Below are 26585 nucleotides of genomic sequence, written 5' to 3' on the forward strand. Positions count from 1 at the left end.
CTGCTGGTGTTATAATAGACAACGGATCTTTCAGATATTGGTGTCATTCGAAAACTGTCATTCACCAGTCCTTTCGTTCTGTTCACCTTTACTTTTTTCGAGTTTTTGAAGAGAAACTCGATTGTTTTGTCTCAGCCTTACAAGTGTAAGGGTGAGTTTCTGTTTTTCTATTATAGGAGTTTCTGTTACCGATTTATATGCAATTGAATTTAAATGGATTTTATCGTTATAATTGTCACTTCAAATCTATCATTTTGGTCATTAGTGTTCACATTTTAAGAGTGTAACTGTCATTTCTTCCCTTATTCCTTATGCAATTGCAAAGGTCTCGAAAAAAGCACTACCTAAACGAAAAAATTTCATTAATTCATTAATTTCGTTTTTTTAGTACTTGTTCTACTCATAAACTCAAGTGAATATCACTTGTGCATATCACTGACTTTTCTTTTCTACGATAACACGTGAAGTATAAATGACTAAGACGAACGGACTGATGAGAAAACGAGAGCTTTCTATTGCAACCAGTATCGGAAAGATACGTTAGGGGGTCCTGCTAGTGTAATATTACACCAGCAGGACTTTGAACTGTTTTTAGCTCGATATCAGAGGAACATTGTATAAAACATGACAAAATATCATCAAACTTCGAATCGATGAGGCCGATACTTGATGAAAATCCGAAAATCTATAAGTATAAAATATTAAACTATTATAAATATTGATTTGAAATGATGTGAGGATCAAGTGTCTAATTTTATATCAAAATGCGAGTTATGCAATTTGCTACAGACCGTCAATTAGTCTATTTCTTAGACTTGAGGAAAGGGTCATTCATGAAGAGTGGTAATAATGGAGGCCAAGGACGTATTCCTGTGGCACTCCTCATTTCAATATACTCCAATGAGCATTCGTTGCTAGAATATTTTATATCTTGACATTAACTTCTCCTTTCTGGATTCATCGTGAAGGGAACAGCCCTAGTAATAATAATGCAGTAGAAATTCATGACCGGGGCAATATTGAATTGTCGTTGGGAATTACCCTTTTCCACCTTTTTATCGAACAAACAACGAAATTCGAAGACTTCCTCGGTGTTGTATTTGACATCTTCCTAACTCCATTTTCGATTAGTTCAACACGGAGATTGCGGTCAGTTTCAGGTTTAATTACAGCTAAATTCCTTTCCGGCCATGGAAACCTGCGATATCCAATGAACCAAATTATCGACACGTAATTATTGTTATTGAAATCCCCAAATCATGATTTGCGGCACATTCAAATTGTTTATTATTTGCGAATGATGCGGAATCGCGTTTTGGAGGACAATAGGAATACGTGTTCCCGATTATTGAGCGGGACTTGAACCTCGAACTTCTGCATGTTGGGAGTGGGCTATTGGATAACTCTGCTTTACATACAGGGACGATCTGCACTACCGAACGGAATTAACAAAATAAAATATAAGTTTCGGAAATCAAATTCGGGATTCAGAACTTGATTCAAAAGAATCTTGAGGGTCTAACTACCTTAAGTAGTCAATTTTAATAGGTAAATCACACTTCAACATGCAACATGCAATAATTGGAGCAGCGTATGAAGGATCAATCTTGCGCCTGTTCTATAGCTATTAATACGGTCACTACTCTGTTCAGCTGTTGCACTAGGCCTGCACATTCCTTTGCTGTTTAATTAACAACTTCATGAACTTCTGCTCACTAGAAGTCTTGCCAGGTTGAATCAGAAAATTGCCATTATTCTTAGTTCTCATGATGTTTTTCTTTATATCTCCTCACCTTTGTTACCTGGTCTCCCGACCAGGTCCGGTTATCCAAGTGATGATTTCTCCGTTCTTCAAGTGTTGAAGGAACGCTACAGAACACTTATTTCTGGAAATGATCTCCCATGGATATAACCGTTGTTTTTCATTAAGAAGTGGGAAAATGGGGAAAGAAATTTAAGAAACTTCTGGTACTTTATTGGCGTAACAGAGTTGTCTGAAACAAACAAAATTGCTGCAACGAAGAGCTGAGCATTTCCGATAGTCACCTACAGTAGTAGGGGTTCTGGATCACCGCATGACATAACCTCACATTCTGAATTTTAACTTGGCGCTCGGTTATGTGGTTCTGGATCGTTGCGTTGACCATGGCGCCCCCAGAATATCGCCCCCAGATGTTTGTAGAGAAGTTGTCTTTGGGGGTTCATTAGGATTATTAGATTTGGGGACGACATGCTGAGGGCCCCATGAAGAACACCGAAATAGGTAAACACATAACTGAACGCAAATTCATTATTGCAACTATTTCATTTTGCTCCCCAAATCTAATAATCCTAATGAACCCCCAAAGACAACTTCTCTACAAACATCTGGGGGCCCCATGGTCAACGCAACGATCGAGAACCACATGACCGAGCGCGAAGTCAAAATTCAAAATGTGAGGTTATGTCACGCGGTGAGCCAGAACCCCCATTGCTATACTACTACCTACTTTTTCGTGGTGATTAACTGGGTGCTGAATGAATTTATCCAGCTCGACAGATCAACAAGAAAAGTGATGAACAGGAATCGGAGCCTGCTTCGATACAAAGTATATACCTAGGTACTTTCCACGAATATCGGGAGGCGGGGTTTTGCGCAGATGGGAATACCAAAACCATCAATAAAGGTTGAAAATGGCAATAAGGATATTGAGAAGTGAAGGATCAGCAGGAAACTGTTATGCACTTTGGCTGCCTGTAGAGTCCATGCTTCATCAGGATATGCATGGGAGGCGTATTGCCTTGTCTCGTACTACTAGTTCGTAAGAACCGAGTGGGAGAGGTAAGAGGGAAAAATCAGCTGATTTAGAGGTTGGGAATTTTCTGTTTCTTCGAAAACTGCCGCACGTCCGTGTCCGCGAAAAATGCAGAACGAAAGACGAATAACCGGACCATAGGCGCGTACTACTCTCGACTCGGAAAACAGATAGCAATTACGAGAAAAAAGCTTCAGAAATTCGAGATTTTTTAACACGAATGTTCACTCATCCAGCTTCACCCGGAGCTGTTGCCGTTTCTCATAGTTTCGGAGGAGTTTTATTATTCCTGAGAACCTACCTACTTTCCTACACGAAACCATCCATATCCCGTAGTACAATCCGTGACCCGAATTTGGACGCAAAATATCTAGATGAATTGTGAATTTTTGAAAATTCCAGATCCCTTCGTTCTATTCACTCAAGTCGATTAGGTCCTTTTTGGCGAAACAGCCAAGGGAGATCAGCTGCTGTCATTGACGTAACCTATCTATGTATCTAACTTCAGTCATCAGCTGACCAAGATTTGTACTTATTTATTTCAGTTAGACCTTAAACTGCAATAGAATCAACTTCGAATCTTCATTATTTTCAGTGCCCGACATGCAAGTTATATACAGTACGTTCAAAATGAGGATCTTTCAAAAATTACTACATTGAGAGGTTATGTTCAATTGCGCAAACAATTGAATTGACTTAGTTTATGAGGGAAGATATAGAAATGAAACATATTGAATAATTGAATAATAATATGATATATTCTTTATCCTGAAATCTAAAATGAACTGATCTTGAAAATCACAGTTCGTGGAACATTTAAAATGAAATGTTCTAAACATTCCAAATTAATTCATGATTAAGACTATTGTCCTGATGGAACCATATTTGTTTATACAACGTATGATTCTCCTCGAATTAATATTATTCCCTCAAGTCATATAATCGTGTTTTTGCTCCCGGCCGATCTCTAATAACAATGCTGCAGTCGGTTAATTTATTTGCCCTTATTCATAAAAGTATGGCGAAGCGAATAATTAGCTATATGTAAGGAGGGATGGACTTATTTGATACCAAGTATTATAGATCATGCTTTATTATCCCTGATTTCATTATTGATTTTCATATTTCGATGACGCGCATATTCCTCCTGTTAGAGGGATGTATCAGAATATACTCAAAAAATTTTATTTCATCCTGACAGCCCTAGAACCCCACCTTTAACGATCAAAATGAACCGATATTCTTTTTTTTTCCTATTCAGAATGTTCTAAGGATTCCTCCTCTAGAAATAAGTCAGTTCAAAATGATCGGCCGAGGAAATTGGTCGCTAAAGTTCATAGAGGAATGACTAAAATATCCTGACATAATTTTTTGTTCATACTATCGCTCCGAGGATAAAAATGAACTATTCAGTCTACGATGAAGCCCATATTCCTCATTTTTTAAATTCAGAATGGCCATTCAAGAAAATTTATGGATAGAGAAATGTATCAGAATGTACTCAGAAAAAAAATTCTTTTCATTCTGACAGCCCTAGAACGCCACCTCCAAGGATCAAATGAACCGATTTTTTTCTATTCAGAATGTTTTAAGGATTCCTTCTCCAGAAGATAAATCAGTTCAAAACATTCAAGTCAAGGAAATTGATGGCTAAAGTACATAGAGGGATGACTAAAATATCATTAACATAATTTTTTTTCATACTACAGCTCCGACGATCAAGATGAACTATTCAGTTCGTGATGAAGACTCTATTCCTCATTTTTCAAGTTCGGAATGGCTGGCCAAGAAAATTGGTTGGTAGAGGAATGTATCAGAATGTTTTCAGAAGAAAATTCTATTTCATTCTGACAGTCCTAGAACGCCAATTCCAACGACCAAATGAACCGATTCTTTTTCTATTCAGAATGTTTCAAGGATTTCTTCTCCAGAAGATAAATCTGTTCAAAACATCCGGCCAAGGAAATTGATGGCTAAAGTACATAGAGGGATGACTAAAATATCCCAACATAATTTTTTGTTCATACTACAGCTCCAAGGATTGGAATGAACTATTCAGTCTACGATGGAGCGCATATTCCTCATTTTCCAAGTTCAAAATGATCGGCCAAATAAATTGGTGGATAAAGAAATTAATCAGTATGTACTCAGAAAAATCACCTCCAACGATGAAAATAAACCGAAATTCTTTTTACGATGTTCTTCCTTTTTTTGCAAAATTCAAAATCGCCATCCAAGAAAATTTATGGAAGGGGTGCATGGGGAAATAAATTTCCTAGACCATTTTAAATTTTCAAAACAAAAAAGAGGAACATATTCTCGATCGTAGTGTGAATGAATGAGTTAGAGCTCTAGAGCTGTCAGAAAGAAATAGAAATTTTTCTGAGTAAAACTGCTACATTTCTCTATCAATTTTATTGGCCAGTCGTTTTACACATTCGAAAAAATATGAGGAACATGCTCTCCATCGTCTAAAGAATAGTGGTGGTTCATTTTAATCCTTGATGTTGGAACTCTAGGGCTATCAGTGTGAAAAAACAATTATGTCATGATATTTTATTCCTCCTTCTATTTACTCTATCCATCAATTTCGTTGACCGTCTATTTCGAACAGATATTTCTTCTGGAGTAGAAATCCATAAAATATTCTGAATAGCAAAAAAAAAGGTATAAATTATTAAAATCCTTGGTGAGAAGTCACTCCATCCTTCCATGCATATAGCCAATTATTCGCTTCGGCATTCTATTCTAGATAAGGGAAAAAATTAACAGACTGCCGAATTGATATCAGACATACGGTATCGACCGTGGTGGAATTGTCTTTCTTGAAGCTGGACTAAAACGGATTGATTTAATTGATTCATTTTATTTTCGCTTATGACTTTTGTTGATTTGGTGGTAAAAGATGGATCCGTCGATGAATTAGATCGCTGGGCTTACTAGTATTATTAACTAAGATAAGGATTTGAATAGAGTTTGAATAGACCTAGGCTAAAAAAACGAGGTAGCTTTGAAGGCCGATAAGGCCCGGCTTAGACGGGGAATAAAATGTATCGCAATTGTTCAGTATATGGCATAAAAAAAGGAAGGGTCCTCAAAGCAAATGAAATAAACTAGGATCGTCTTAAATCAAAAATTATGTGTGACATCTTTCGAACGACCGACATCGGTTTAAAGAGTTGATTCTTAATCAATAATGAATGTGGGATTTGAAGCATTTTGATAGTTTGGAGACTTTTGGAAGCAGGTCAACTGAGCAATAAGAAGAAACTATACTATTACCGACAATCGACATTAATGAAATTATTCAATTTAATGTTCCAAAGATTGAACAGCACCGCTGGGAACTTCGAGTTGAGTCGACATTAAAATCTGCCAGTTCTGAAGAGAAACGTTTATCTTGCGGTTTTCTAAGATAAACGCTGATAATGACCACCTGGGAAGATCAGAAATCCATAATCGCGTTAGAAAACCAAATAAGAACGAACTTTCACGAAAATGCACCGCATTGAAAGTGATATTGAATTTCTCTGATCTTCGTTTATGGTATTGGGAACCTTGAACTTGATCTTGTCCGATTTCAGAAGCGCTGAGTGGCCAGATCCATTAAGTCGATTGCATTGTTGATAATGGGACTACTCTAGCAAGACCAATAGAAATCTTTCTGATTCTTCCTTATTCGAACATTCGTGATGGTATCTACAGTACCTGCGTACTTCGCATTAAAATTAAAATTAAAAGTTTACAAAACTTCTGTTTTGAGATCTATTCACGGAAAAAGAAATTATAATTATTCAACACACATACGAGCAGACATATTTCAATTATTAATCGTTTTATCTGGCTGAATACAAAACATCCTACATATAATTTTTTTAGGTGAGTTTATACAGCGAATGAAATACATAGGGATTCTGTGTATTATTTGCGGTATAAGCACATTCAAGAGTAAGAGTTTAGAAACGGAATATTTCAAATACATATTCTTTCAAGAAATGTCGATATGAAAAAAAAAATAAGGGTTTCCTGATTCCCATTTGAATTTTCTTTTTTTTTATTTGTCGTCATTGACTACTTTTCAATGAATCTGTACAAAAAAAAACACCTGAGTTATAACAGGTTTTCAATTTGTCAATTTTGGCAAATTAATTTTTCCGAAGATCTGCTTTTGGCTTTTGGTCATTCTAAGAAAACCTCAATGGAAGTTTCCTTTCACAAAAATCAATATTAACGGAAAAAGTTTCAAAATATGTACTATGATATCGGATAGGATATATGCGAAAGTGAATAACGAAAGTTAATAATTGCAAAAGAGTCAAGAAACCATTTCAGGAAGGCTGAAATTTCGATATTTTATTATTCAGATATTCAAGAGTAAAAAAAGCATGAAATTGGCAGACATTATTTCGGTTGCTAAAAGAAGGCAGACGAACTCAAACTTTCAAAATACTAGGATATTGGCCAGGGACACTTTTGAAGTGAATGATCGCAAAAGTATCAAGAAACCATTTCAGGTTTTCAGGAAGGCTGAAATTTCGATATTATATTATTTAGACATTTCACTATTTTCTTCATAAAAAGTGGCGTCTTCCAGCAATGGCACAAATACAAAAGTAAATTCATGGAGTATCAGAATTAAGCGAAATTTTCAAGAAGTTTATTTTGTGATGACATAGCTACGCATAATAATTTCTAGTTGTCGCGAAGGCGAACAAAAGACTGCTGAAATACACAAATATTCACAATAACATCGTATCGTCGTTCTTCTTACGAATGTGTGAGTCCACGAATGCTTAAAAATATTCTCTCAAAAATATGATAATAAAACTTTTCGAACTTGACATGAATTTATAAACCACATCAACGCCATGAATTTTATGTAATAAAATTATTAAACAGTGTTCAAGTACTTTTTTGATCACCGAGGAAAGCAATTCCTCTAATCAGGAAATAATCAACTCAAACTAAGCTATAAATATAAATGAGAGCTGAGAGAAACATAGGAAACGGTCGGTAAAATATTTAATGAATTATGAAAAATTGCGCTTTTCGCAACTCCCGTAAGAACGTTCGAAAACGGGGGCATGCATACGGTGAGCATTGAATAACCGGCCTGTAATCATAATGCAATTTGTCTTCAGGACTCCTCAGTGGTCAGATAGTAATACCGTATCTTTTTCATCTCAGACTGGATTTAAAGACCCGTGAGTTGAATAGAGAATGTTCGTGAACAGTCACTATTAACATACTCATTAACGGTTGAAACTCGTGCAATTACTGCAATAAGTTATCTGGCAATGAATCAAGAAAGTCTCGGTCACATCAAAATGAGTCGAGACACAAAAAATTCGTGATTGAGTATCCGTGAATCATGGAGATGAGCATATAGGTAGCTCGAATTACAGTTCTTATAACATCGTGATGTCTGCTATAATTGAAATGACAAGAGACATAACAGAGGTTGTACTTAGCTTTATTTGCATATTTCCCTTTTTTATTCAGCATAAAATTCAATTGTACCCTGGATCTTAATATACGATTCAATCTTGGGAATACATTCATGCCTTATGCCTTATTATACCTTGGCAAAAATGTGCTCAGTCTGATGTGGTTATTTATGATAAGTTATAAAAATTTTCATTTTGGTTTTTCAAGAGCGAACCAGAAAATTAAAAAGCCGAAATGGATTTGCGTCCGAATCAGGAAAAAGGTAAATGAAATGTCTTGAAACCACTCGCTTACGGCACGACCGGCGGTGATATATAATATTTGATATGTTCTATTTTGATTATATTTCAGGAACTAAAAGATGAATGTACCTAATACCTCCCAATAAATATCTTCTGAGAATAAGTGGATCATTGGATTTTAGACTGAACCTTTCATAATTGTGAAAAGGTAGAACTATTTTTTTTTGGCAGGGAGATATAAATAGTAAGTAGTTACATTTGATCAATTTTGTAATTTTTGCCACTAAGTTCCGAAATACTGGAAAGGGAAAAAAGATAAGTAAGCAAAGATCAATTTAAAGTTTGACGTCAGATGTCGAATTGGTTTTTTTAAATTTTAATGGGACTAGTGGCTTTCAACATAAAGTCTTCTTCTTCATTTGTTCTATATTGTTGATTGAGTTATGCGGTACTGCTTAACTCAAATAGCAGTGTCTATTCTTAATCTCCTTTGATGGAGAAACATTATCTATAGTTCACTTTGAAATCAAACTTCTGACAGTTCAATTCCTTTTCTTTACATCATCATTTATTTAATGTCGTATGAGCGTTCACCCTAATTTATTGAGTATAATGTCTCGGCATCACTGAAAACTCAGGCACTTAAAAAATTGATAATTGTGAAAAACTGAAAATATTTATTGTAACTGAATGATTTTCAATTTTTCGTCGTTCTCTTGATTTATTCAATATTTTCATCAATCAGTTCAATTGTTCCTTTTTTGTAGGAAACCACTTACTAATGCTGTCAAATATTCAATTAAAATGTACCTAAATGTCAGTTGATTTGTTTATTTACAGTGTCATGAGTCAACAAAGTGTAGTCAAGTACCTCAATCGTTTTGCAGGACGGCGTGTAGTGTAGTGTATTAATTTGACGCCCAATGTCAAAACTAACAGAACAGAGGTTTCCAAATAAAACGCAAGCACACCCACGGTGTTCTCTGTGTGAAATATTGAATTTCTCCGTCGTTTTCCAAATAACTACGTTACCTTCATGAATTTCGATATACAGGGTGTGTCATGAATGTTTCCGTCTGATGATATTTTCGGAACCGAGCTGTAGTGCTAATCGATAGTGATGGGCTGGGATATGTTCATATGGCAGAGATTTAAGCTCTGACGTCTAGGATGTCAACTTCTATGCTTACACTGCACAATATTTCGTTAACTGGTCTGTACTTACGATTAATGATTACGACTATTCTTGGATAACCCATATAGATATCATAACAAATTTGATTCAGCTTACCATAATTCTTGGTATTCATTGTTTCTACCTATATATGATAATCACAAAACCTAATTATTCGCTTTCAATATGGTGGTTCCCAGAATATTGTGTCCCTTCATTATTTTGGTAGTATTTTCACTGTCATTATTATTTGCCATCAAAAATAGAATTTGCATGATAATAGCCAGTTACCCTCATTCACATATCTCTATCACCCTGACCGAGCTCTAACAACAACAGAAAATCCCACATATCTCAAGTTTCAACACAAGACATTTGACAAATGATCACACGATTTAAAGTGCGTTAATAGAGTGCTTAAACTATTCATCATCCATACATTTTTTCCATCAAGCAGTCGAACAATGAAGATCCGCGTTATTTCTCAAGCGATCCAGCGACTTGAACGTTGCCTGTGAAACAATAAAATTGTAGGTAGGTACAACGTTTCATACAAGTCCTCATTAGGCACGCATTTTGCAATTTCTACGTAAATTCAGTTTGAATGTTTAGTTTCGTAAAATTGAATGAAAAATCTTTGAAAAAAACTGGTTTTCCTCATGTAGGTACAATAGTGATAATATGTGTATTTTATGCGTTGTTTTGATTCAACGAGTTTCTAAATCGTTCTGGATCATGTTATTGCGTTCGGAATGTCAATGAATAGCTAAACTAAACTTAAATCTTCATGATGATAATATATAATCCTATGTAATTTATAAAACAGGTTATGTGACGAAACCATCGGAGGTTCTCAAATCAACGTCAAACTATTTGTCGCAAAGATATGTCAGAAATGCTAATAATCCATACTTGAAAAAGGGTCGACATCGAATGTTGTAGATGTACCGATTTCAGAAACCACAGTACGATATTTCTAAAGTCAATAATCTCCAGTGCCAATACGAGAAATAGCCTAAAATCGTTAAAATTGAAAAAAGTGTCTTATTTTTATTGTTTGGAATTTTCACCGGTACAAAGTGGAGTTTTATTTTAAGAGAATGTCACAAGTTGACGCATATTTCTGCATTTTTTTGACGAACTATGAATGGAATAAAAAAAATAAAAATTACTTATTCGAAATTTCACAAGAAGAAACCATATATTTTCATGGGGTTCAGTTAATTTCACGTTCTATTGTATAATTAACACCGACGATAACCTATTTATTGTCTAGACTTTCGGAAGGACGTGAAGATAACTCGAACAGCTCAAAAATGAGTGTAACCTTCGACGAGGCATTTATAATGAAAATTTGTGTTTTTTTCTCTAACGGATTTAATGAAAAAAACGAAACATGAAGATTGCATAATGGCCATAGACCTACGGCATAATATAATGGCGATTTTTCTTGATGGGTTTGCGTCATTTGTTTCCTTTGTCGGCTAAACTATATTTATGTGCTATTTCAATCAGATTAGTTGCATTTGCCGAAAAAATGGGATATACCAATAAAAAATAACTACCGATATGGAAGTTGATCTGTCGGCTATTTATAGTAATAGTAACCATTCATTAATCCTTTCAGAGGTTAAGGATCAATAAATTTTATATTATTATTATTATGTAGGAGTATTCGAATTATGATAATGAAAAGAAAAAACTAAATTAAAGAAACCTATATAATAAAATATGCGAAATATTTACTTTACTATTCAATACTTGCATCTACTATTAAACCATTATTCAATCAGCATTGATTTTACTTTCCTCTTAAATTATTTTTCATTATTTTTCTTGTAATGTCTGGCCTAGTGATTATATAATTTCATTAATGTGGAGGTAAATAATTACTTCCTTTGGCACCAGATAATTTAACTTTTGCTGAGCGATTCACCAATAAAACGTCGGGTAATGAGGTAAACAGATAGAAGTAATTTAACGGACCTAACCCTCTGAGAAATATTACCCGTAGACGTGTTTCGGGCTTTTGGCGCTCATCAGTACGGTGAAAAAGTGCACAGACGAACAACACTTGGTGGAACACAATATAAAAACCAACGGAGTCAACAAGCAGAAGCCAGCCGCACATTTGCAGTTTCGGCTTACAGAACCTGCATTCCAAGTCAACAGCAAATGTGCGGCTGGCTTCTATTTTTTGACTCCGTTGGTTTTTATATGATGTTCCACCAAGTGTTGTTCATCTGTGCACTTTATTACAGTACTGATGGGGACCAAAAGCCCGAAACACGTGTCTACAGTTAATATTTCTCAGAGGGTTAGGTGATTCAAATCTGATTCACCAATCTTCTTCAGGTCTTTTAAACCAGATTTTATTGCTAATATTTTGAGTTTCATCTACAAAATTCGCAACTACATATTTCTGTTCAAACAGCTTTTGTAGTTTATACCAAGAAGGTGAGACTTTTTCTGTACCTATAGTAAAAGTTGATGGAGGTTATGATAATATTGAACATTGATTCAAAATTGTCATATTGATTTCATAGAATTAAAGAAGAATGGATTAAATAAATAATAACATTCCTGCTTGATCCAGTCAAATGAACAAAAAAAATAGACACTTCCTATAATATAGCCAATTAATAGTTTTGAAAATACCGAAAATGAAAATTCGTTCTCCAAATATTGGTGATACCTAGTTCAAAAAGCGAATAAACCAATTTTATCTAAACCAAGTGACTATACCGGGGTATATGATAGGTTGTTTATCGATTATTTCAGCACTTGTTAGAACAGATTTCCGTATGTTCAATCTTTATTCATAAGATACCAGGATAAAATGCTTGGGTATTTCCGTATTTATTTATTCTTTCCATAATAGGATGAGAAATTGAAATTTTGTATGGGTGTTAAAATGGGAAACCATTCCTGGTCGTATGGAAAAATTTAGTTTTCGTAATGATTGATACTGAGGAAATGCTCACAGCTTTACTGCTCTCCCATGAATTTAGAAACTCATTCATTCATTCATTGCTGTATCCCGTTACCGGAAATAAATCTACAAAAAGAAGAAAAAAAAAATAAAGATTCGAACAGACTTGTAATTTCTCAGTGCTAGTTGCGACTGTGTGCCCTCCTGTGACTAAAGAGACCCAACCGTGACCTGCAGATCCTTCCACACTCAGGGCATGGATAGTCACCAACCAGATCTGGCCGCCGCGTATCCTTCTGGATTCTCCATTATAACTGTGTACCAAAGACCTCCACTGTGACCTGTCTGACGCGAGTTGTTCCCAGTTATGATTGGCATTAACTGATTTTAGGGATTGATGTAGTGCATCCTTAAACCGCTTATACTGGCCTCCAGGTTTCCGGGCACCCTCAGTGAATTCGCCATATAGAGCCATTTTGGGGAGTCTTGTGTCTTGCATCCTCAGAATGTGGCCGCTCCATCTGAGTCGGGCCCTCGTTACTTGAGTCTCAATTGTTGTACAACTCGCGCGTTGCAAGACTTCTGCATTCGAAACTTTGTGGAACCATCTGATGTGCATTATCTGTCTCAGATGACGTTGTTGCGTTTGTTCAAGCTGTTTAATATGTCGCCTGTAGGGCGTCCAGCTTTCGCTTCCGTAAAGAAGCGTTGGGAGGACCACTGCTCTGTAAACAGCTGTCTTGGTCTTCAGATTGAGGTCGTGATTTTGAAACACTCTGTCCTTCAGCTTCCAGAATGCCCGTGATGCCGAATTGATACGGTTGTGTATTTCCGTGTCAAGGTTAGCCCTAGTATTTATGAAGCTTCCCAAGTACTTGAACTGCTCGACCTGTTCTAGAGTTTCATTGTCCAGGCTGATATCTGTTTGAAGGCTTTCTGGCGGACTTACCAGGATTTTGGTCTTGTCAATATTGAGTCTAAGGCCTAAAGCTTCGTATATATGTTTATAGGTGTCCATCATTATCTGTAGATCCTCTGAGCTGCTAGCGATGAGTGAACAGTCGTCTGCATATTGAAGTTCCGTGATAAACTTGGTACGGGTTTTTGCTCTGAGGCGCTTCAGGTTAAACAGACCTCCGTCAAATCTGAATCTTATCCCAACACCTCGTACGGGCATGCTCATGTCAGCAATTATCGATACAGCTATGGCGAGAATATTGAACAGTAAAGGCGCCAATACGCAGCCTTGTTTTAATCCAGAGTTGGTTGAGAAATGGTCGGTTGTAGGGCCATTATGCTGTATTCTAGCGGTGTTGTTGCTATGAAGGCTTTTACACACTGCTAGGAATTTTTCGGGTACTCCAAGACGTGCCATGATTTTCCATAGCGCTCTCCGATTCACCGAGTCGAATGCCTTACTTAATATTTAGATACAGAACTTTGAGCGCCTACGATGCCACAGCCGTGTATAGAGAATACTGTGTATAGAGAAGGCTGTGGTGCTACCGTGAGTACCGAGTGCCGGAACCGGAATATGGAGCCCCTATTTTTTCGGTCGCTTGGGCGTTCACTCTGACTGCCTACCCTAAAGGCCGCTAGTGGTTTGAGCCCCGCATCGATAGATCGAATCACCCACAAATTGGGCGATTTGGGTTCAAGAACATCTCGAATAGAAAATGATTTTTTGCGGGTTCGAATTCAAAATGAAATAAAGAACCAAAATTCAAGTCTCTGCTGATACATCCGCGGTTCGTGATTATTTTTTTATCTCCGAAATTCTCCAGATCATTGAGTAGAAGGGTGGGCCTTAATCACGCAAGATATCTCACATTTCTTACTACAAATCAATATCTAGACGTAATCGGAGGCGTTTCACAATGTCACTAGCCATCTGGTGTCTGTAAAAACCATATAAGTATCATTGAAGTCTCATTAGTGAAAGCACTACAAATACGCAAAGATCCCGACAAGGTACTAGGCAGATGTCGTATACTTCAGTGACACCAATTCATCCCATTACAATTTATCACTTTTTGGACTTCACTTTCTCTGATAGATAAAAAGATTCGTCCGATGCGAAGGATACTCAATTAAATACTCAACGTGATTTATTGTGTTTAAATCGAGAGAGGACAGCCTACCTGTAAAATATATGAGAAGCCTGTTCATAGTCGACTAGAAATATGTTTGTGAACGCATTTGGAAAGCCTAATAATTTCTTCGTCTAGATTTCGTTTCTTCGCATCAAATATACCTATTGAGAATATTCGTGTTGTAAGATATCGAATTATTTCGTTGACTTATGAATGACTTCAGATCATCAGGTGTTATTTGGAGCGAAGAAATTAATTATATAGATGGAATATGATGAGAAAATGTCTTCTTCCTCTGATTGCGGAGTCTGCGTTAAGTAATATGAAGAATTGTACCGGTACTGTGATGCTTATTCATCACGTATACATTCTCCTCTACGGAAGGATTGACTGGTCCAGTCTTTAGAACATAGATACATGGAACGGACATTCAGTGCTACGAATGAATTGTTTGTAGTACACACATTCGATGTTCCTCTAGACTAGCGCGACACTAAGGCAGTGACGTTCTATTGAAAAATTTACATACTTTACATACATACCTATTTATTCGTACTGAAAATTGATTCGACAATGATGTCCGAGTCAACCGTCTCAATTGTGATTGGCGACACTAAGCAACTATCTCACTCCAGTCTTTGGAATGTTTATTTTCCATTCCATGTATCTATATGTTCTAGGGTCCAGTCCGTCCAGTAGGGAACGTCATGAGATAGGCACACTATGAGACTAATACAATTTTGAACTTGATGAGACTCAAATGGAACAACACAGGTGATAAAAAATTGAAAACTAATCACTGTACATATTTTCAAACAATTTGGGTCACTGGATTTGGGATTTATTTATTGCACAAGCATGTGCATCACATATCAAAGTGATAGTATTTTACAAGGGCTATCCGAATGTGATATCGAAAAAATGATCCAATATTTGAATCGAAAGATATTACGGAGAAGCCATTTTTCTGGAAAAGAAAATTTTTGCTAATTTCACTGGTTTTCGGGATTAAATGGTATCTGATCATTTTTTACCACCTTTTTTGTAACTTCTGGTTTTCCCGAAAACAGTCCAAATTTTTTTGCACAATATATTCAGAAAAATGTGTTTCATAATTCGAATATACATATAAATAAAAAGGTAACTTATCATTTATTGAAATCCATTCCATTCGATTAGCTGCTGGAGTTAGCAATTGATTGAAAATTCAAAAAATAAAAAAAAATCCTAATTATATTGTGCAAGAAAAACTTTGCCGTCTTGGGTAAAATTGGAAGTTGAAATGAAAAAATTTATAGTTAGAAATCGTCCCAATACTATTAATTCCATGCCTATGTTCAATAGTTTATCTGATAGAAAGAACATTTTAATTCCCTTCAAAAATACTATCCTACTGATGGTTCAAGTGAACCATTAAGAATTATTGAACACATGCAACAAACTTTGCAACAAAAAATAGGGGATATGCACTTTTGTTTAAATTCATAGGTTATTATCTATGAAGGAATAACCCCTTCATTCATATAATATCTTGACCTATAAAGGTTGATTACCAGAAGAATAATGTTTTTTTTTTCAGAATTTTCAGTTAGTAGTATACAGATTCTGAGTCTGAGTTTATTTTTTATATAAGTGAAGGTTTAAGTATTTTTGGAAGACAAAGTAATAATAAAAAAAATTGGGAAACCTGTGGTACCCACTAGTACTTAGAATAGTTCCTTAACTATACTTATATTTAATATAAATAATATAAATATTGTGACTTGGAGTACTTTATTTTGGGATGCCAGTTATGTGAGTATCCACAAAATATGTTTCGACATGTCTATCTCATACTCACATCATTTTTTCATCCTCCGGGCAAAACGAAATGAAAAAGTGTTTTGAAAAAATCCATCTTGTCCGAGATATTGAAGTCTTTGAAAAATATCATCAATATTAGCAGCAGGATACTTGAAACAATAAATCAGTTCGCATTTATCATTCTACATTGTCTCATTCGAGTTAGAAATATGGCACATGCCGGACGTATGAATCGGGCTATCGCGGAAAGTGAAATTCAGTGCAAGAGATGTAAAACTAAAGTGGATACTTTCGTAAAGTGCTTAGTCTGTGAAAATTGTTTTCATACGAGTTGTTTTCATACGAGCATCTAAAACTGGAAACAATCGATAAGCAGTTTGTAAACTGTTGCGGAAAAGACTCTGAAAAGCCGATTGCTTTCGAGGATGAGTTGGATGGTGCATTTTTCGACGCGATTGGAAGTCTCGTTTCGCAGGCGGACAACAAAGTTGACATAAATATATTCAAATATGTCATCAAGCAGAAGGATATTATTATTTCTGAACTAAATAAGAAAATTATATTGCTGAATGAACAGCTGGAACTCGCACGTAATGATAAGAATTATTCATTGATAAGAGATCCCGTATTGAATACTGCGAGAGTTGTGAATACATCAGGAAAACTTGTCAACACCGACATCAAGAAAGGAAATAAAAACAACAAGGTCGTTCACCAGACCCAGATGACGGATCGTAGTGATGAATTGTCCATTGATACCGAACCGAATTCTGACGACAATCATTTTGATAAGGGGAGATCTCGTACACGGGGTGACCCTAGATTCTCGTGGAAAACTGTTTCCCATACTAGACCCAAGAAAACGAATCGTCCTGTTATTGTTGGCGATTATGCAGGGGAATCTACTGTATGTGGCGTTGAAAGACATGTAGCATTTCATGTCACTAATCTTCACCCGAAAACTACCGTTGATGAGCTTTCCAAGTTTTTATCTCGTAGTTTTACGTCAGTCGACTGTGAGGCACTGCAGTCCCGCTATCCTGATCACTATTCTTCCTTTAAAGTAACGATACCTAAATCTGACTACGAAAAAGCAATGTTGTCTTCCAGTTGGCCTAATAAAGCTTGCGTAAGGGATTTTTATCGGGGGAGACATCCACCAAACAGAGAACCTTAGGTGAGACTTTTACTGACTCTCTGTGTACTGATGGCATTGATGATCCTGATGATTTTGTCAACGATTTTACTATATTGCATTTGAATGTACAGTCACTTCCAAACAAACTCATTAATCTTGAGGTATTACTGGACGAACGGAAGCCTGATGTATTGAGTGTCGTGGAGCACTCCCAGCGAGCACAAAAACATCTCAGAGATGTTAAAAGTAAGAGATTTCGAGACATTGAACATCCACTGCGATGTTCTGTTTATACATGAATAGAACTTTTATAGAACAGCCAATGTCCGCCGCAGGCGGCTATTATATGGATGTTCCTGGGATGTCACAAAAAGAACTACTCAGAAGTTTTTTTGATAGCCTTTTCATGTACACAATAGAACATTTCTAAAGCGCTTTGCGCACACGAAATCGCTGTTTATAAGACTTCATGTGAAATTCTTTTGTGAGGCCTTTTTTCTTTCATTTGAATGTTTGAGGATACTACATTCTATTTTAAATGAACTACAAAGTTTTTAAATGAAATACAGAATACTATAAGAATAAAAATATTTTAATGATACTCCAACAGGTACAAAAGGAAAAGAAATCACATTTCACATAAAAAATTGAACAACAAAAAACAATTGATAAATATTATACTACAGAAAGGGAGAATAAACAAAAAAATATATCACATTCAATAAAACAAACATAAATAACCCAAAAGAAATATCACATTTAACATAAAAAAAACAGAAATAATAGAAAACAAACTGATTATATGTACCGAAAGGGAAAATGAAAAAAAATTTATGAAAAATTTATTTTCCCTTCATTTTATCGTCCCTCCTCCTCTGCCTAATATGCCTAAACCAATCTTTGGCATAGAGTTCGGATACTTTCCTAGTGATTTGGAATTTTTTATGGATCAAATCTACAAAATAAAAACAATTCAAACAATTAATTCACAAAATATATGAAGGTTAAGATGATTTTTTCCAATTAAAATAACAGAGAAAATAGCTGCATGAAAGGATCTGGAAGATTTGAGTTGTATATAGCTCCTGAACAGGTTGATTTGCGAAACGATTTTATTTATTTAATTATTTGTACTGGTATTTAAAGATGGAACAATTTGAAGGAGTTTTCAAAAACAAGAACTTTTCTGGGACAATTTGAATTATTTTGTGATTCACAAGTGACGGATGATTATTATCATCGTCGGAAGAGTAATCTTACAAAATATTCTGGGAATTATCAACGGCAGAGATAGATTATCGAAATATGTTGAAATTCTCGATGATATGGCTTTAAATTTTATAAAGTTATTTCTTGAATAATTATAATAACCTTCCATATACCATTCGATTATTCCAACCAAAATACAATGATCTCTTATACCTAATCCCAAATACACAAATAATATTAACCACGCAGCGTGGATTCTTTTGAGGTTATATGTATGTTTCTGGACATTATACTATACATTCAATTCATGTAATACTTACTCATTAATTGTATTTGGTTACTATGAAGAGATCGATCCTAAATTCACAATCAAAACCAACACAGAAGTAGTTAATATTATACAAATCACCAATCAACTTTCAACTCCGAACAGTCCACAGTCCAAACTACGAAGAAACTGGAAATGGCGGCAAAATGAAATAGGTGAATCGTATATTGTTTATTTGGAATAAACCTCCCAAGGCAAACTATGCGACGTCAAGAGAAGATATCCACACGTTTACATTATTTTCAACTCGACAGTACCTCTCAGTAGGTAGACGAAGAAATGCCACAGATGGCACAGATCAGAACAAATAAAGATTTCCAATAGCCTTTGGAGACCTCTTTGGGAAGTGCATATTACGTTTCAAAGAAACATCCACATGCCAACATTTTCGAAACATCCCAAAACATCCCAGGGATGTTTGTGCTAGCTGGGCTGGTGTGATAGGGACCTCGTTCAGATGATGACTATCCCTGGTTATTGCCTAGCAGCTTACTACTGTCGAGTGGAGCATATCCATGGTGGCTCCGCCCTGTATGTGAAGAGTGAACTGATGAGAAGTGCTAAACTGTTGGATGTGAAACACCTCAATGTAGAGATGAACTTTGAATGCTGTGCAGTGGAACTCTTATATCCTCATGGTAAATTTTTGTGTGTGCAGTGTTTATCGTCCCCCCAGGGGAGACTATCAGGTATTTCTTGATCTTTTGTTTGACCTTTTGAAGTTTGCCTGTGGGCACGGAACTGAAATCTTCTTATGCGGTGATTTGAATGTGAATTATTTGGACAAGGATTGCAATCTCAAACGTATGTTGGATGATGTATTGTTGAATTTCAGTCTTGCTGTCACTTCACTATGTCCAACAAGGGTGTTCACTAACTTGTCGGGAACCACAACATCAACTAAGGTTGATTATATTTTAGCTAACAGTTTCAACCTTGATTATTGTACAGCTTGCATTTTTGAACCACATCTCAGTGATCATAGAGCGCTTTCGTTGAAATACAAACTTCCCGCTAAATCTGCTTTGGATAAAAATAAGGGTGAATTTGTTATCTACCGTGATATGTCCGGCAAAAATCTCAGTAAATATGCTTCTAGACTAAGGATGATAAATTTCCGTGAACTTGATGAAGACTCTAATATAGATGTTGTATTTGATGACTTTGTTTTTGTATTGTTAAGCGAACTTGATGATTGTTGCCCTATTGTTCGTCCCCATCATAGTGGCAGGCCCAAACGCTGGATAACTCCTCAGATAAAGGTTGCTAGCCAAAAACTTAATGATTTATTTTGGCTGGTTAAAGTAACTGATGATGATGGAATCCGTCAAATTTACAAAAATGCGAAAAAGCAGTATAAAAAGTTGTTAAATTCGAGCAAGCTAATGTATCATCGGGATTTAATTGGTAAATCTACAAATAAGGCCAAGTCAGTTTGGAATTTGGTGAACGCCCATACGGGTCGAAAAAAGGCTACTTTTGAGAATGTATCCCTGAAAATTAACAACGTTATGTATACAGAAGCGGACTGTGTGGCGGAAATTTTCTGTGATTATTTTGCCGGTGTTGCTGATGAGATTGTACGTGTGAACTTTGGCACCTCTAAATCCTTGAATTGTACTGTGTCTAATATAATGCCATCTACATTTTTCTTCAAGCCTGTGACGAAACAGGATGTTCTGCTTGTAATAGATCAACTCAAGAATGGGAAAAGCGCTGGGATTGATGGCATCTCTACTAAGGTTATTAAATATATTGCTGAGGATATATCTGAATATCTGGCTGACTTATTCGATCTGTCGGTTCTACAGGGTAAATTCCCTAGTATTTTGAAGACAGGAATATCATACCTGTCTATAAGAAAGGCGATCCTCTCAGTATTGTAAATTATAGGCCGATTGCTCTGCTGAGCATCTTCTCCAAAATTTTTGAAAAATTGGCACATGGCAGGATGGATGAATTTTTGGGGACATTCAATTTAATCTCCGACTCTCAATACGGCTTTCGTAAAGGCCGTTCAACTCAGTCTGCTGCATGTAATCTTCTTGGTGATGTTTATAGTCTTCTGGACGAAGGGTTGTTAGTGGTGGTCATATTTTTTGATTTATCACATGCATTTGACATTCTTGATCTAAAATACATGAAGACCAAATTGTATAATATTGGATTCAGGGGTGTGTTCTTGGAGTGGCTGATGGATTTCCTGCTTGATAGGAGTATATGCGTGAGGATCCGTGATGTATTGTCGCGATGCCTGGGCGTGAACATGGGTGTTCCTCAGGGTTCCGTGCTGGGCCCATTGCTGTTTTTGTTGTTTATAAACGATTTGGCGGATTGTTTTGATTCCGGTATTTTGACTTTGTTTGCAGATGATGCATCACTACTAGTTTTTGCGCAATCACTTGAGGAGCTTAGATTGAAAGTGCAATATTTTATGGAAAAATTTAAATCATGGTGTCAATCCAATGGCCTAGTAGTTAATCTTGACAAAACTGATTTCGTGCACTTCAACTTACGAAATGAACATGTCCAGCGTATTAATTCTGATAATAATGAATGCAAGAGCTCTGCAAGCACTGTCAAGTTTTTGGGCGTGTTTTTGGAACACAACCTGAAGTGGGATGCACGTGAGCAAAAAAATCAATTGTGCTAACTATGCTATCTCTCGAGTAAAACATATTTTGCCTCTTGATGTAGTTCTGAGTGTTTACTACAGTATGGTCTATACCCATCTCTCTTACAACGTGATACTCTGGGGTAATGCGGTGCAAAGCAGGAGAATTCTGATTGCACAGAAGCGTGTATTACGCAACATATTTGGGTTACATCGTTTGGACTCCTGTAAACCCATCTTTATAAAACACAAAATTTTAACTTTTCCGTGTATTTATATTTTGAATGTTCTTTTGTTTATCAAGAATAATTTTGCAAGTATGAATAAAAACTCATCCTATCATAATTATGCAACCAGGTCTTCCAACCTGTTGAGTATTCCAAAGCATAGAACGAATAAATTTGAAATGTATGTAAAATACCAGGGCATCCAATTTTTTAATCATCTTCCTAGAGTTGTGCAGGACTTAAACTTTAAATCATTTATGAAGTATCTAAAGGAGCTATTGGTTTTAAAGGCTTATTATACCATAGATGAATTTATGACTGACACCAATTTGAGCTACTCTCATTGAATCTATGTAATGTCATTTGTATTTAACCTGTCTTTTTTATATGTACTAATGTATGTATTCGTTTATTTATTTATTTTTCTTTCATAGAACTTTTATGTTCTTTCGTATATTCATTATTGTTCTATTTATGTATATGCATATATGACTTGTCCTATACACATCAATATTTGTGTCTTTTGGATCAATAAATGCTATTGCTATTGCTATTGCTATTGCTATTTCCAAGAGGAAATCACACACCATTCAAATTTTAAATGCCATTTTTCTTCCGCTACAATTCTCCTATTGATGGATATATAGTTTTCAAGTATATCTCAAGAAAAATGTAGTTCATTAGGCAAAGCCCAATATTCTTCATATTTCTTCGGATAAAAAATTTGATTGCTCATCCATTTGAAGCATGATTCACAACAAATAATCAAAGAAAAATGTACAGTAAGACCAACAGAGCGAATCTTCCAGATAGAAATTCTCTATTCTCTTTTTGTGCATTGTGTGTAGTATTTACATATATACCTCTTGATTATTTCTTCAATTATTTTTCATCCTGATATTAGGTCCTTTCGTTCGCATAAAAAGTGTAGCACTTTTCTACACTCGGTTGCTGATTGAATTTACACCAGTGTAGAGGAGGTGTAGTTTATCTACTTCTCCTTCAGACTATGACTATGTGAAGACTACACTTCCTCTACACTGGTATGAATCAAATCGAGTGTAGAAAAGTACTACACTTTTTATGCAAACGAAAGGACCTATTGTGTAAAGGTAAAGGGAATCGGAAAAGAACTCTTTGTAGAAGATGAGGTCTTCTACCGTATATGAAAAGTCACGTGGTATAATTCTCTCTTAGTAGGTAGGTAAATGAAGTATGAAAATTTTCTAATGATGATTATCCACCTTCAAAACCTTCGATGTTAGATTTTCGGCCAAAAAAAATAGGTGAAATACTTCGCCTCAATTACATATAGTTATCTGTCACACTTGGCCTGTATACATATAAAGATCAGGGATAGTGCAAACATCGGCAGAGCAATGTCGTTATATCTAAGTAGTCAAAATTCTATTGGCTGTCCGTATGTTCTTCTTAATGTGAATAATCGTTATTACTTTCACCCACAAGTGATAGTGAAGCAGGCGAAACGAGTAGTTCTTATTTCCCGCATCACGCTTCACTGAGGTCAGTATATGAAGAAGTTTTACAATCGTTCGAAAATATTTTCCCCGGGTCATCCTCTAGAGGAAAAACCAGTCACTTAATACAATTCGGTTCAATTGCAAATCGAAACATTACAAGTATTATCTGTTTTAGTTTCCTGAGGAAGGTTTGTAGTAGAAAGGTCTATTTTAATGCTATCAGTAACTTATCTATTAATCCATTCTAAAAATATCCCAAAGAAAGAAGAAAGGAATTGAAGGAATACGATAGCCCCTGATCAGTTTTTTTTTCAGTTGGTACAACAACTTATCTATTAATCCATTCTTAAAATATCCGAAAGAAGGAAGAAAGGAATTGAAGGAATTCCATAGCCACTCATCAGTTTTATTGATGTTTTACCAAAAGATAAATCTCAATGAACTTCTTCTTGAGGGATGGAATGGTCACCGATATAAAAGGTCTGCCTACAAATGAAAATTTTGAAGTGCGTTGTAAATTTTACAGTTATTAATGAAAAATACCATAAATGAACTAGATTTTGCGACTTTGTTGCGATGCATTTGACATAGGACGATGAATCTATTGAGACATCATTTAATGTGGATCCAATATGCGTTCAACCAACTTTAAATAATTATCGGATATTAATTCCATTTCTTAATGGAAGTTATATTTTCAATTGCAAGGTTAATTGAAAAAAAGTACTACTTAATCCTATATCACTGCACTAGTATGAGCACAAGGTTCAATTTCGAAACATTCTAAGAGAATAGGAAACATCAACCTTTTCGATAAAATATGGTTTTGTAATGGTTAACTCCTAAACAGTTTTTATAGTTCCGGCTAAAGTTTTAACCAAACTGAAACGTAATTCACTATTTTGTAATGACAATTTATAGAATAACAATGATTAGAGATATGCTTTCGTATAAAAGAAGAAAGTGAATTGACGTGAATATATCTAGATATTTTTCTAGTGATGACAGAAGCAGAATAATTCAACAATCAATAACTGAGTTGCAACAAGATACAGGGTGATTCATTGGGAAATGCGCATACAATCAGGGTAGATGGAGGACACCGATGTGCTTCTGAAAAACCTATATTTTATGATTCTAACGATCTTTGTAACCAAAATACACAGTGATTCACTAATCTTCTTCATTTTTTCAATGAATCATAACTCATGAGATATGAACCATCCTATACCTTCATGTTTGTAAAATTTGAATCGTATGTTTTTTGTCCGGAGTGCTGTCGATTAACATAAAAAAAGTCGTTTTTCGGTTCATCCCCTAAAAAATTTATATTAAGATTCAATGTTTAAATAATTAAAACCCTGTATATCAATATTCTGAAATTTCATTAGCAAATATGAAAACAGCAGGAAAAATAAGTAAGACTTCAAGTATTTGGTGTTTCCGCATACTACATTTTGTTAGTTTGCGTCAAATCTAGATGTTTCTAAAAAGAGGTGACTAATTTCAAAAAAATAAGTTGTTTTCCCAAATGGTACTTCTCTAGTTTAATTTGTCAAATATTTTTCATTATACTGATTTATTGATCCCAATTATAGCATTGCGCCATAGAACAAAGGAAAATACAAAGAAAAAATATAAAAATGAGAAAAACATCTCATTTTGGAGGAAGCATAGTTTTCTCTTAAACAAAAAAAAATTGGAACACATTTCAAATTTTAAGAGTTAAAGATCTGAACGTGTTTTAGCTAGAACAGCACTATTCTGTTGAATTTTCGATAAAAATAATAAAATGAAGCAGCCTTACGTATTGTTAAACTCAGTAAATAATAATCTTCAAGTTCGATATTCCAAATTGTTCTGATTATTAACCGAAAAGTGTATTGATTATAGTCTACATCAATAATTTGAATTATTGATGTAGAGGGTGTTGTTACGACTCGAAAAATACTCATCAACTTTTTTAAGGACGAACCTGGAAAAAGAAATTTTTATTTGAATTTAACACTCAATTTTATCAAAATGTTCTGTGATTTTTTTTTATTTAGTTGTTATCCTATCTTGAACATAGGGAAAAATAAATTTTTGTCGCAATTTCATCTTTTCCAATCAATTTCATATAAGATAAGCTTGCTAACTACAAACTAGACTCTTAGAATGTTAATAAAAAATTATTCATTGGTATTGTGGAACTGACGACTATTTTGAAGAGAAAAGCAAGCTTACCGGTTAAGACCATCAAAAATCGAGAAAAACTCCACAAATTTGCTTCGAAATCTGCCATCTCAGTCGTAACGAAATCCAACATACAATTTAACTAACTTTCACGTAAACAAACTTAACGCATTTCCGTGTTGAACGCTTTGGTATCGTACGTGTTCATATCACTTTCATGTGGCCGCATGAAAAACCGATTTGTTGCTATTTCCTCAAGAGTCATGGTAGTCTATACGGCGTACGTTCCGAGAAACCCCTCCAAGAACAACCACTGCCCCCCCAGCAGTCTTCCAATGTCAATGATTGTACTTTTCATTCTCGTTCAGTTTTGAGTGCTATAATTTGCTAATTCTCCTTGTGAAGGACGCCGGTAGTGGAGCGATGAGGAAATTAGACATTTCGGACGTTCATCCATGTATGAAGAGCGAAGAACCGAAATGTTGATAGAAAAGAATAAAAAATGTTCCTTGAGGGGTTCCATATTTGATGTACTAACAGAATAAACAGGCCAGAGACTCGGTAGTGAAAGCACTGCGTCCCCTACAAATAAAGGGTTGATGATGAATAAGCTAAAACAGGTGACAAATACCCTCATCATATGAAAATAATATTGATTTTACTTTTCTCCAAACCCTTGGCCGCAACCTCATCCAACCTTCGTTTTGCAAATGGAAATACATAACATACGTGAGCACGTTGAAAACATCACGGAAAATGAAATCCCACCATAATCTTCGTTTCTTTTGTAATTTTGCGATTATCAGTAAAAACACAAATATTTTCTATTTTTGAGTATTGGGGTGAATGAACTTTTCTTTATAGATAAAACACTGTGATACAATTTGGTCGTCACCTTTGATGATCACCCTTTATGTACGTATATT

The 26585-nt window shown here is 35.4% G+C and overlaps 1 protein-coding gene across 1 annotated transcript in view; it reads right to left on the reverse strand.

Moving 5' to 3' along the window:
• LOC123319214 overlaps positions 1-25941 on the reverse strand; it is an 86813-nt gene extending 60872 nt beyond the window's left edge. The window contains exon 1 of the mRNA XM_044906079.1: positions 25711-25941. Coding sequence (XP_044762014.1) covers positions 25711-25792 — 82 coding nt within the window. The 5' untranslated portion in view covers positions 25793-25941. The remainder of the gene's footprint in view (positions 1-25710) is intronic.
• Between the last annotated feature and the right edge of the window lie 644 nt (positions 25942-26585).

The sequence above is a fragment of the Coccinella septempunctata genome, chromosome 8, assembly GCF_907165205.1.
Source record: "Coccinella septempunctata chromosome 8, icCocSept1.1, whole genome shotgun sequence".
In the NCBI taxonomy this organism is placed as follows: Eukaryota; Metazoa; Arthropoda; class Insecta; order Coleoptera; family Coccinellidae; genus Coccinella; species Coccinella septempunctata.